The 13,834-nt window shown below is 38.6% G+C and overlaps 1 protein-coding gene across 2 annotated transcripts in view; it reads right to left on the reverse strand.

The window, feature by feature from the left end:
- RBMS1 (RNA binding motif, single stranded interacting protein 1) overlaps positions 1 to 13,834 on the reverse strand; it is a 66,186-nt gene that overhangs the window by 30,792 nt on the left and 21,560 nt on the right. For both annotated transcript variants that reach the window (XM_010141335.1, XM_010141337.1), the window contains exons 2-3: positions 10,337 to 10,395; positions 7,359 to 7,450 (exon numbers count right to left, since the gene is read on the reverse strand). In XM_010141335.1, coding sequence (XP_010139637.1) covers positions 7,359 to 7,450; positions 10,337 to 10,395 — 151 coding nt within the window. The remainder of the gene's footprint in view (positions 1 to 7,358; positions 7,451 to 10,336; positions 10,396 to 13,834) is intronic.

The raw sequence follows: 13,834 nt of genomic DNA on the forward strand, positions 1-13,834 counted from the left end.
GCTACCGTTAAACCAGTAAAATGAAAACCACTGACCCGCTGAAATTTTTTTAAAAAAAAATTCTACATGATTTAGGAAAACTGCTTGAGAGTCATCCTATCTCACGAAGGACCTCCTCAGTTAACAGAACCTTCAGCAGGTCCGAAAAGACACTGAAGTGCTCAATATCTGCAGATTATGGGCAACACCAGGGAATTTGGGGGCTACTGTAAATATCCATATTAACAAGGAAGGTATAAAGTCTTATTTTTAGCAATTCAGATCAGCAAGTTTCCATCATTCTTTTCTCACCAAACACCTCTAGCCACATCTCCGTTACTTCTCTAGCAGAACAAAGTAACACAAAGATGCAGAACAGCAGATGCTCGAGCACATTAATGTGCTTATTTCTAAAAAGCACTTACAGTACTAACTTAATAGGCTGACTACGAGGTACAGCGTTTCTCAAAAAAGGACAGGAATATTCATGCTAATGTTCATTTCTGTAGAAAGAGGTGACCAGGAGTCCTACACAATGCGGAACGCTCTACGATCATCTGAAAGAAATTAACAAAAACCTCCCTGTGCGTGTGGAACCGTTCCTAAACTGCAAGCAAGGAACTTGGCAAAATGGTAAGACATCTGTTTTCTCTTGCTCTGTGTAAGGTCAGAGTGAACAGATCGCCATTCAGAAACATGTGACTAGGCACTGCTCACAGCATGGAAGATCCTCTGGCTGATAGGGAAGGGATTAAATGCTTGTCTGCCTTCATATAGAAACTGCTTTAAAGTTTACAGTTGGCCTGTGTCTCAGTGAAATATGTCTGTTTTAGCCACAGTTTCAATACTGTCTGACCACAGACTGTTAATAAGACAATTCAGGGTAAAAATCACTACCATTAATCTTCACTTGTTCTCCAGAATTGCATAAACACTATATATGATTAATAAGATAAACATTTTAATTAGTTTTCACAGGCACATCTGTATTTCAAAGAGGAATAAGAACTGTATGAAAAGGAATTTTGAACTACAATAAGCACTGTGTTCAAGTTTGCAATCAGACGATGACTGCAATCACACGTTCCCTTCCTGTTCTTTGCCATTCTTGCTTTCCCTTTGGTAGAAGGGCGCCAGGGCGCTGCCTGGGAGTCCTGCATGTTGCCCATGGATGCCACTGTTTTCATCAGGAAGCTGAATAAGCCCACCACGGTTCACAATAGGGCGCTGGACCCTTGTCTGGACAAGCCACAGCACTGCTTAGCAACTGAGATAAGACTTTTGTGGGTTGAAGCCGTGTACTCAAGGGAAGTGGTTGTTGGCAGTCTTATTTAAAGCACATACAATTCCTGAAGTGATGGTTATTTAGCCCCCAGGTAAGTAAAATTTGCCTTACACTCAAGTTATTTTACCATTATTTTTAAGAACTTTTACCAAAAAAGGAGAAAAACTTATTATATTTACTTAAAATAGTATATTACAGTAGGATTTAATACTATTGCCTACAAAAAGAACTACAAACTAGGTAAAAAGAAAACTTTTCTTATAAGACAGTTGCGAAAAACTGCTGTGGAAATCTGCTTGAGTTAGCTCCTGTTTGCCTGTCATCTGTTCTTTGGCATTCAAAAGCCCAGATGCAGAATAAAAAAAAATTGCAATATGCCTACCTTCTCTAGTTAAATTAAGTGTACTAGCTACCATGGTAACATAAACTTATTTTCTTACTTTCCTCTGTAGGAATGAAAACTGATTTAATTCTCCAGAAGGTTGCCACAGTGGAGACAACTACAGAATGCAATACATTATTAGAAGTCATAGGAGTTAGCCATTTCTCATTTTTGCTAACTCAAACCCATGTTCTTCATCAGTGACATAAAGGAAGACTGCCTTTAATACATTATGTTTAACAACTGCGGAAAAGCCTTGATTTCTTTTACAGAGATGAGGACAAGTGGCCCAGCCGCCTTTCCCTCCCGAAACCCCCATACCTGCTGTGCAGTTCGCATTTTATACAGTGTGTGACAGTTCATCTTTTGCAAACATGCTCAGAGAAAAAAAAAAAAAAAGTCACCTAAAGTAACTTTAGAAACTAAAAAAATGCTCCTGTATTGAACTTCATTGGAAGGAAAGATAAAGCTACAAACACATGGGGAGTGCTTCACAGTTCTTCCTTTGTAACCATTAGTAAAAAATACAAAGATTACAAATTCAGAGCATCTCTGGGTCCTGGAGGATCAACAAGAACTCAAGACAATGGGCTAATATTTATCACTTTATCTTGGAAGAGTTTGGTCTGTGGCTTTGAGGGCCACAGACCACCCCAGAAAAGAGAAATTGTATCTTAAGAATGGTAGAAGAGTCAGTATACAGTGGCAAAACATACATTGCATTATTATCGTAGACATCCTTCTGACACAATTTCAGTAAGCAACAGTTCTGAAGATGGCCCTAATTCTTCACACAAGCCTAAAATATTTGAAGATATTTAGTGATTTGCTAACGCGAGCGCTAATACAGTATAAGCAGGAGTGTGCTTAACTGTGTGAATGGAAGTGAAGATTTTCAGGAGGAAATCAGAACACTATGAATCCGAGGCCCCAGTCTTAAAAATATGCAACTGTGGGGAAATTTTTCAATGGATAAACAATTGAGTCTGCCTCAAAACCAGACATTAATACACAGAACAGCATTACTTGGCTCAAATTAACAAGTTTCGTTGACCACGGAAATCTTCCACATCCATGGACTACTTTCATGACTTCTAGCCTAAGCAGCATACATTTACCAAAGGTAAGTTTGTGTTTCCATAGCGAAAAAAACAACGACAAAAAAAGAAGACACAAACTGGAAAAGAATGAATATCATTTAAGTTATAAATGATCTTGACAATCTTATAACAAAGTTGTACACATGGAAGAATTAAAAATCTCATGGAGAGAGAGAGAATAGAGGAGACATGAAAGAAGGCAAGGTCTTCACCATCATGCAGTCCAGCGGATCAGGCTCGTTGAGTCTATAGCAATTGTGTTAGACTTGGATGGTTAAATCATTTTAAGGACAGGGCTGAAACACAGTTGTGAGAACACTGGAATGAATGTTAATCCTTCTTGTGATGCCTTAAGTACCTTACAAGCTCTTTGAAAAAAGTGGTAACCCCAAACGTAGAACAGTTTTAGCAGATATAAGCCTTTCACTATATTATCTCACGAATCTGTAACCTACCATGAGCTAGACAGTATGGCTATACAAACGTCACTGCCACAGCAGGCTGGAAGTTATTTAAGGCAGTGAACTCTTGAGCTGCCACAGCCAGGCTGGTATTCTAGCTGGCTTGAGTAACCCTCCATCTCTGTCAGTACAGTTTAGATATTCTCCAGTTGACTTTATCTCGGTTACAAACACAATCATTCTCCTCTTGGCTCAAGTTTGCTAGATAGAAACATGAGAAGAACTGGGTTTTTTATTCACCAGTCTTAGTTGGTTTTTTTACTTCAGTAGCTCTTTTATATTTACACATTAGTTTACATCCAGAAGAATAAGAATTAAATTCAACTTTCCATTTAAAAGGGAAACACAGTTACTTGAGTAACTACAGCTGACCTCAGCTGAATACCATTTGAGAAGACAGAACTTTGAGCACTGACTGAAATGACTTATATTAAGTTCAAAGTCCAAAACCTCTGAGAATTTAGATGACTCCAATCTCCACAGCACTGTGACCTGCCCATCTTCAAAACACCCCTTACAGAGTTTTGTTTATTTTAAATCTCCATTCAAAATGCCAATATACAGTTGATTTTCTACATACAGTTATCCTCCTACAAAAAATCATTTGCTATCTGCTCTGAACAGCATAGAAACCTACGGTTATCTCACCGATTTTACTGGGACGGGGGCAGAAGAGACACATTTCTCAGAAAATGCACTCTGACAGCAACCACAGCTTTTCTAATGAAGAAAATGGGCAGAGCTTTTCAATACTACGACTAATCTTACCTAAGAACACACAGCTCTGCAAAATCAGAGCATTTGAACTTGGTGGTTTATTATTGAAAAACTCTTCTAGGAGCAGGACAATAAACCAATTACATTAAAAAAATTTGGAGAAATAAAATGAACGAAAATAAAAATTAGACACCAGTTATTAACCACCTTAGAAATAACAGTACCCCTGGCAAGACGTGTATCTACTCTTTCCATACCTTATCTCTAGAGTGAGAGATAAGCTTTGTACAAGGTCCTGAAACAAGCTGGCTACCACTACAGCTCACATCACCTCCTAATCCCTTTCTGCGGCCACCCTGAAAAACACAGCTGTCGAGAACTGAACACTGGTAATACTCAGTTGGAAGAGAGGACAGGGTCAATATCCCATCTCCCCCATTTTAAATTTCCATCCAAAAGCTACTCACATCCCCTGGCAACGTAGTATTATTTTATCTTAACAGCATTATGTGACCAACAAGAATTGCTGGAGGCATTTCGATTTGAGCAGACATCAGAAGACACCATTAACAAGCACAGAGCAAAACCCTTCCGAAGTCACTTCATCTCGGTCAAGACCTTAGTCAGATCTTGTAAAGAGCAGAATAACTGAAGACATTCTTAAGGAGTGGTCTGATAGTGGTTTCCTTCTCTGGCACTATAATCATGACATCTCCTGAGAAGTGGCCACTTCTTTACCAACAGCGACCCCCCTGGAACAGATTTGGCAGGATTTGGCCTGAGTCATGTCTCTGGCCCCAGGCCCTTGCAGTCTGCTCAGCAACAGCTGAAACACAGCGGGTGAGACTAGACTCTTCTGGAGTCACATCAGCCTGGAAGCAGAGCACTGAGTACAGCATGATCTTCCGCCATAGACAGGAAAAGCTCACTAAGTAAAATATTTGATGCTATTTCTACAAAACTAACAGCAAAGGTTCTAATAAGCATAATCTGAACTACTACTAAACTAAGACTTGTAGATGAACTTGCTGATGTAATTTTTAACTCACCAACACCTAGCTACAGCAGCACACCACAAAAAGGGGTTTACAACTGCCAGAGTCAGAACAAGGCTTCAGCAAGAGCGTTTTTCCTCCCCTTCAGCTGCCGCGGGTCAGAGACTACCACTATGTCTGGGGGGAGGGCGAGAATACTGAGGAGCCGTGCCGCTGGCTGACACCCTGGGCACTGTGTAATACCAACACCTTTCCACAGACAAATCCTCTTTGAAACTGAAGCAGTTGCAGTGGTCAGTAAGGAAACCCATTGGTCAGACAGCTGGGAAACTGTCCTCCAAAGTTTTCTTTGTGACATCCAGGCTGAAGCCTGACCACTTCATCTCACAGGTGGTAACATGCGAAAGGATAAAATATACACAAACACAAGTAAACTTTTTTAGCATCTTGCACACAAAACAAATCTTGCCAAAAATCCTGCCAAAACAACTCTAAGTGACTGGCAATTCCCAGTTTGGAGCATCCAAGCGCAAATAGGATTTTTCAGACAAAAGGAGAGTAGCACTGCCCAGGAAACAAACAAACAAACAAACAAAAAAAGATACAATTGTTCAAAATGGCCAAAAATCAAAGCACTTGAACTCATAGTCACTTGTGACTTGTTTATTGTGGTACTGTTTGTTGGGTTGGTTTGGGGGTTGTTTTTTTTTTTTAATAATTCAAGTTTCACTGGAATGCAAACTTTATAGTTACAGATTTCCCACAGGTCACAAGGCTTGACACAGTGTCAGAAAAACCAATCATAACTGTCAGGTATTATGGTGCCCATTTTTTCATTAATGATAACAGAAAGAAATATTAGCAATATTGCAACTAACTGTCAGAGGAAATGAGTCAAAAAATATACTATGAAAAAAATTAAGAAACCATTCATTGGATTACTATAGTGAATTATTAGAGCTTCTCCATCCACTCAAGACGACGATTAAATCAGACATCAAAATTCATTAGCAAAATTAATTTACATGACTTTACGTTCTCTTTTCCCCTCTCCCACCCAGATATCATATCCATAAGATGGCAGAGGCTTTGAAACATCTGGTGCGTATTTTAAAGTGATCACCTAAAACCTAAAGCTTAATTAAAAGGTCTTTATTAAGCATACATAAAACCTTATAAAAAGAGGAAAAAAAAAAAACCAAACACCAAGTGTTTTCCAGTAAGCATGTATGTTTGTGTCATGGCTGTAATGAAACATGCATTAAGTATGAAACATATGGTTTCCATTTTGTTGCGCTGGAATCCATCCAAAGACATTTTATGTTGTTAGCTTAACTGTACTCCTCAGCTGAGAAGCTGTGGAAAATACCTCATCTGAAAAAAATCTGTACCTAATGGATAACTGTAAAAGATTTGATAGATCTGCAGGAGACTGTAAAAAAACCTCTGAGATTCCTAGATAATTACTGGGTTTCTTTTTTTTTTTTTAAATTAGAATCTAATTTTCAAACTAAAAAAAAATTTGCTTTAAGAGGTACCACAAATTATATGAACAGATTACACTGGTAATATTTTCTTTATTTAATAAAGAAATTTATAGTGGAGTTTACGGCACTCTGCTGGAACCGGGCCATCTGACCTAACAAGAATGCGTGACAAAATCATTACTAATGTATCATCTCCCTGATTTTATAGATTTGAGAAACTTATCTCATGCTGAAAGAGCACTGCTCTGAAGACCACTTTTGGCTAATAAGCTAGTTCAGAGGCAAGGATCAGTGAAAATGATGAGAAAAAGTAGAAAGATCGTATTTCTTTATTTTAACAATGTTCTGGTTTGCCCTGTTGCAGAAACAGGTTGTCAGAGAGCTGGCTAAAAATTTCAAGACATCTATCATGAATGCCCAGATTTAAATGTTACTTATGTTAACAGAAAATATACTAGAAAAGCTGAAGACAGTCACCAGATTAAATTCTGTCATGCTGCCCTTAAAAGTTCATCACCAAACTGCTAACCTCAGTAACAACAAGCAGGTAACGTATAAAAACTTTCACACCTTTGTCCTGTAAACTATTTCAGCTATTGACTTATTTCAGGAATAAACACGGTGTATTTAATTAAACCTTTAAGTCTGCTGTAGTTCTTACAATTTATTGCTAATCTTTCTTTTGATGAAGCCAATGGATAAACAGTATCATGAATAAACCAATAAATCCAATCAGATCAGTCTGGAGATTTTACCATGCTACGTTTCTTTATTTCATTAGGTGAGGTGGAACATGGCAGTTGAAAGCCCCCATTTTGTTACCTTAGTACACCCTGTGGCTCTCCGCAAAGCGCCTGCAACTTGAAAATTCACATTGCCGATGCTCTGCAAATGTACAAGCTTGTTCATCTTCACACCCCACTGCAAGAATTCAACGTTTATCTTAACTCACCTTTGCCATCTGTGCTTGGACTCCACTAGCCTTTAAAGCAGAAACCGCCTTCTGAGCAGCTGCTGGGCTATCAAAGTCAACAAAACCGTAACCTGAAATAAAAAACATTTCATTAATGAGACAGCAACCAGCTTATAATCAAACACTTCATATGCTACTAGCACTGTCATTTAATATGATCTTGTTGGTGAAGAGCGACGATTTGAACTCCGAAGTTCTTCACATAGTGCCAAAGAAACCTTGTTCAGCAGTCCTTCAACCCCGAGCCAGTGGGGACCTACCTAATGGAACAAATCCATTTCCATGCCCACTCATTATCAGGATTTTGTCCAAATTGCTAACAAGTTGTATGGTGCTTTGTTTTGTGCTATCAGTATATATTTTCAAAGACCAAATATGACATCATGGTTTAATTCATAGGGATTACCAAGGAAAGCATAATCTGTTAATTTTTCTAAACTAAATTCTTAGTCCAGTTTGAATAAGTGACAAAAAATCCCTCTAAGTTACACATCAGTTACTCAAAACTGGGAGAGGAATTTTAAAAGAGGAAGTTTAAAAGATGCCTATTTACTGCATCATAACTCAATTTTTGGTGAATTAGTTACTTCACTGTACATAACGCTATATACATGTATATACATAAAAGATTTGATATACGAAAAATTGAAAATGTGAGTGAAAACCCAGCTTCAGTGAAATTAGATGAGTTTTTCCCATCATTGTTGCTGAAACTAGAATGTAAAAAATCATCCTGAAAAAAATTTCTATGCCATATAACACCATCTTTAAATGTTAAAATAAACCCAGAGTTAATTGTAATGATTTCCATATTTTTGCCATAACTTTTCTTGTTCTGAACAACAATGGATTCCAGAACATCTGAACAGCAAAATCACTTCACCTTTACAGACACTGACCTTACAGTCTGGGATTTTTAATGCAACAAGAGAGTTGGATGCTCAAGTCTCACCAAAAGGCAGTCAGTGTGGAAGCTACTTCTCCTAGATGTTACTGTAAACCTCAGTCTGTATTTTTCAACCCCCTTCCTTCCCGCCAGTGAACCACCTCTAATGTTAAAGAAAATCCCCTCCAGTGTCTCAGTGGTGTTAAAAGAAAAACAAAAGCCCCAACAATTACAAAAAAAACTCTAGAGGAGTAGAAAATTACATTGCTACTTCGGAAGGTAATAGTATTCTCTTACAGTATCTCCATATTGAGAACAAAAAGGTTGTATAAAGATATAACTGAACCAGCTTTAAAGTTCTTAACTTGGGAAAAACAACTCGAGCAGCCTTGTACATCAGCGCAAGCTTATTTAACCCGCCAAGAAGCTGAAGAAAGCAGCATATTGTTCCGTGTAACGTAGTGTTGTGGACTGTTAAATCTTGATGTGAAACAGAGTGAATTAGCTCATACAAGTTTTGTGCTGCCAAGGCAAAACTAGCTTTCCATACCCAAAACTAGCTTTCCATGCCCGTGACAGCCTAGGTTATCAACACCACCGCACTCCAGGGTGCAGCACAGACGAAGCTACATATTGATACCAAGGATGCCATCAAAGCTGGCTTTGCCATCTTCTAGATGATATATAAACTCAATTGCTCGCTGTTCCAGTTAGTTTAAATCCCATGGTATGTTTTTTGGCAAGAGGCAGAGATGCTGTCAATCTTTTGGTTAAATTCCAGATAGGTATCTGCATTCTGCCTACTTATGTTCCTACTGCAGTTTCAATGACATGCAGTGAAGCTTCCCTGCAGCCTTAACTTGCTGTATATTGTTACAACAGACATAGTTACTGCTTTTCACCAGTGAGATTTAAAATCTGTATTGGAAAAGCCAGTTTAAATCTCTTAGAACACTAATGTGAGAATTTCCGTATCACTGACAGAGCTACCGAACCCTTTAGGAAATGAAGGAATGAACAGACTAAATCAGTTCAGTGCTGTCATGGGTATTAATTAATTAATATAATTGAAAAGGGCATCTCCTCCTTCCTAGTCACAAGATATGCAGATGACATCTGCATACAAGCTAGGAAAAGAAATTTCTAGAAATTTCAGTTTCTGAACTGTCAGCACCCCTCTAATTGCTTACGATGGGGAGCTGAGAAGTTATGCCCCTGCACTGCTTCCAACTTCTGCACAAAAACTCTTTATTAATGATGAACTCTCCTCTCCTGACTCTACCTATCAGATTTATGCTCATTCATGAGGCTTCAGGCTTATTAACATTGCTAAATCAGCTGACTTAATTCTTCACTTTGCTTAGAAATTATCCTCTTAATTATAAAAGAGAATGTCTGAAATCGACATTTCAGTGGCCTGCTACCACACCTTCTCCCACCATGCACGTTGCTGGGATTTGATCTCACTGCAGTTGCGATGAGTGAGGAAAATCAGTGAGCTGATGTATCCAGCTTATCCAAAGGAGTTCTAATTCTTTTCTTCCCCAGCTGCAATTACTTTGTTGAAAACGAACCCTCTCTTTGCTCTCAATGCATTCAATAGCGTATAACAAAACACCATTAGAACATTATCGGAACATGTAATTAAGTGCTGCTTTAAACTACTCTAATCAATGGAGCTGATTTCCAGAATAAATAATTTTTTCAGATTATTAGTACAGTTGAATGGTCTTCTGTAAGCTTCCCTAGTTTCTCCAGTCAAAAGGGGAAAAGCTGCTTTTAACTCCATTTTAGTTTTTAAAATAGAGGCAAACTGCCAGCCAGCACTGTGCATGTCAGCTTCACTCCAGCTTGGCTGCACCACTGACACAGGCTGTCTGCCAGCTCCGCGGGAAACAACTGTATTGAATACAACAACCATGGGAAAGAATAAGACTAGTTTAGGAGTAAGAATGAAAAACAAACCTGCAAAAAACCAACACAGTTAAAAGCACTTAAAATACAACATTAGCATATTTTATAAAATCAATTAGGACTTTAAGGTGAATGTAATATAAAGGCATATACATACCTTTGCATTTGTTTGTTGTCTTATCCAAAATAGCCTTCGTGGATACAATTTTCCCATACCTAAAAAATATTACACACATGTGAGGAAAATGGAAAAAGAACATCCTAGTACAGCAGATACCCACTTCCCACTATTTTATACCCTATTACTCTGTACTTTTAACAAAATTATGTAGTCTAGATGCTACTCCATTATACAACGAAAACTTATATCTGGATGGAAGTGACAAAAAAATCAACAATTTCAAGTATGATCTTGTTCTATTCTCCCCATTTTCTCAGTGGTGCAGTGAAATCTCAAAACAAGCCTGAGAAAAAGTGCTTTATAGAAAAGAATACAATACAGTTAAAACCCTGCTACATCTAAGAAACCACACTGGACTCTCTCTCAGTATATATACCAGATAGCACAGACAAGCTGCCTTGACAGTGCTAGTGCTAACTAACATGGTACAGAAAACAACCCAAACAAACCCCAAACCAACAGTAAAAGACATAGCTATTCCTCCTACAGCCCACTCCACCAACAAACACACAAGGATTAAAATCTCTGTGGAAGGTGGCAAGTGCAAGTCAGAGGTATGAAAGCTGATCAGCAAAGGTAGTAAAAAGATTTCTGTATTTCTAAAGTGGAAAATTGAAATGTAAACATTTCCAATTAAAACCAAAACATCTCTCAAGAAAAAAAGAAAAAAAAAAGGAAACTTTCCTTTTTTTTTTTTTTTTTGCCCAGGTGCCAATCTGCTATGCAATCCAAAGGTGAGCAACCAGAGAATTACGAGCAATTAAGCTTGGGAAACAGGAAGACAGCAATCCCAGCTACAGGAACAACTGCTGTCTCTGAAGTGCTCTCAAAAGTTTATCAGCATTAGGTTTTTTGATCAAATTTAGAGGCTGGTGAAACCTTGCAATTTCCTTGGAAGTCAAATGTCAGTTTCAACTTAAAAAAAGCAACTCCCTAGATGTGCATCAGCAGTGGAATGGGAAACGGAGCACAGGTTTCCCAAGTTCTTTACCACAACCTCCTCTGTTCGCTTGTGAACTACATTTGATACAGTGCTGTGAGCACACAGGAGAGAAACAACGCACATTGAGTTTGTTTTCACACAAGAATGTACTGCAACATTACACTAACAGATAAGCATTACACTAAGCACTGTGTGCTAGGAAGCTCTTCATCATTATGTAAGAACCCGAAATGAACTGAAAATCATGAAAAATTTTATCAGCATAAGGAAGGAGAATTTGAAGAATGAAATTTTTCCAGTTCATCTGCTAAATATATCTTCAACAGAGTATAATTTCAAAGATATTATTTCAAAAGACAACTAATTCAAGTTCTTCAGCAGCTTCATTAGTCTTAAAAGTTCTTCAAAATATAAAAGAACCCTAATAAATAAAGTTAAGCTTAGACTAGTCAAATAACTGCTCACTTGAAAAGTGACAGTCATTCAAGGATGAAGCCTATTTACAAAGTACTTTCCCCTGGAAGAACATTTAAATACATGTTTCAGTGTAGTTATCAGTCTTTCTGATCAGTTTCAAGCACCTTCTGTTTATGCAATGAGTTATTGTATGGCTTGAAACAGTTGCAAGGGGGTAAACCTGGGACACCAGCCACTGGATGTCAGCTTCCTTACTGTATCTGAAACTGGGGGTATCTACACCAATATAAAATAAAAATATATAAAAAAAATCCATCTATAGCCTAAAAACATACAAGTGTCAATGAAAATCAGTGCATTTTGTAAAAATACCATTCCAGAAGACGTAATAGTGCAATACTGTGCCTAATAGTTGGAGTAGGTACTCCTTACCAGTGCAACTCACTTTTGAAATACATCATTCCATTCAGAAAGCTCTATAGTCCATAAGTCAAAACATTTCTCCAGAATTTTTTTGAGTGCAGAGTAAATGGACGTGTTATAAATGAGAGGGGCAAACTGTTCAAGGACAGCACTCTTCAAAATCCACTCAACTCTTAGTGTCCCCAGTCGCTTGCACCCAATATTACATTTGACAGCCAGCATTCTCCATATCCTAACAGCTTCCAGAAAGGTCTTAAGGTGAAGAGCTACATAACCTTTTGTGGGAAAAAGATCTCTGAAGGATGATCTTGTCCCTGCTACTGTTTCAGTTCTTGAAGATGAAGGAAGTGGTGGTGGTGAAAACTACAGCACTGGGTGTCCATGTAAACAAAGTAGTTGCAACCCAGTTTGGTCACGAAGCTGGCTATGGGCTGTGCTGGCCCACCAATGTTGACATGCACCAGCCCATAAACAGATGTCTGAATGTCTGTTCCTTACAGCCACTTCATGGACCATCTTCCAACATGCAAGACCGCTAGTGATTTAATTCACCACCCTAGATAGCAAAGAAAGATCCTGCAAAGAAACAGCTGCCATGGAAGACTGCCAAGAAGTTTCAGCAGTGTGAGTCTAGGAGCGATCTGGAGACCCTGTGTAACAATAGCAGCAATCACCAGGATTTCTCCTATGATTTTCTGCGTGATTACTCCTTCCACTCATACCACGATGCACAGAAATGCAGTGTACCTCACCTGAGCCTGGGTAGAGGGATACATCCCCTCCTTGCTCCCATCACATGGTCTGGTGTCAGGGGAAATTACTCCCTGCAGTTCCTCCTAAGTGCTTCCTTCAACTGATGACTGCCATGAAAACCTACTTCCTTCCTCCTGAATTCTGCAGTCCTAACACTGCTATTAACACAGGCTCCTGTCTTCAGCTGCTCATTTGCTGGGTGCAACCACAATCTAAACCCACCAATGAGCTACAAAACACATCGGTCATGGTGCAAACTAGTATGTATTGCCTGCTTACAAAAAGTAATACAACAAAAAGAATAGACAATACAAGCAAAAGAAAAGACATCCAAGGACACCTACGATGTTAGGTCTTGCCTGGAGATCATCATTCCTCTCAAAGCTCACACACTCTAGTCGTCTTAGGCACTGTGCTGAGGCTACTCTCCCACTCCAAAGCCTTCCTGCATGCTTGGTGACATTTGCTACCTAAGGCAGAGCACAGCTCTCATGGCTGGCAGAATCACTTCTACAGTGATTGGTGATTGCTCGTTCCCTCTCCTTCGATGCAATTTTTCCAAATATGCTTTCTTTTCAATTAAGTGCTATTCTTGATAAGTAAGTGCTAATCTGGCTGGTGACAAGCAAATAGATATTCCTTATTAAGTAGGTTATTTTTCTTCCCAAAATAACATTAAATAAATGTTCAGCAGCAATAAAGAGGTTTGGTTTCTTGGTTCGGTTTTTTTGTTTGTTTGGTGTTTTGTTTTTGTTGTTGTTTGAGGGGGTTTTTTAGTGCTATCAACACACTCTCTCTTTAGTTTTTTCTTTGGAGATGGAATGATGGTTTTGGCTTTGCATCTCTTTTCTATACAGCACTTGTACCAACATCAACTAACATATTAAGGAAGAGAGAGCTTCGGTAAGAGGCAGGTAAATAATTGCCATGGTTCATTG

This window comes from Buceros rhinoceros, unplaced genomic scaffold, assembly GCF_000710305.1.
Source record: "Buceros rhinoceros silvestris isolate BGI_N320 unplaced genomic scaffold, ASM71030v1 scaffold768, whole genome shotgun sequence".
Taxonomy (NCBI): Eukaryota; Metazoa; Chordata; class Aves; order Bucerotiformes; family Bucerotidae; genus Buceros; species Buceros rhinoceros.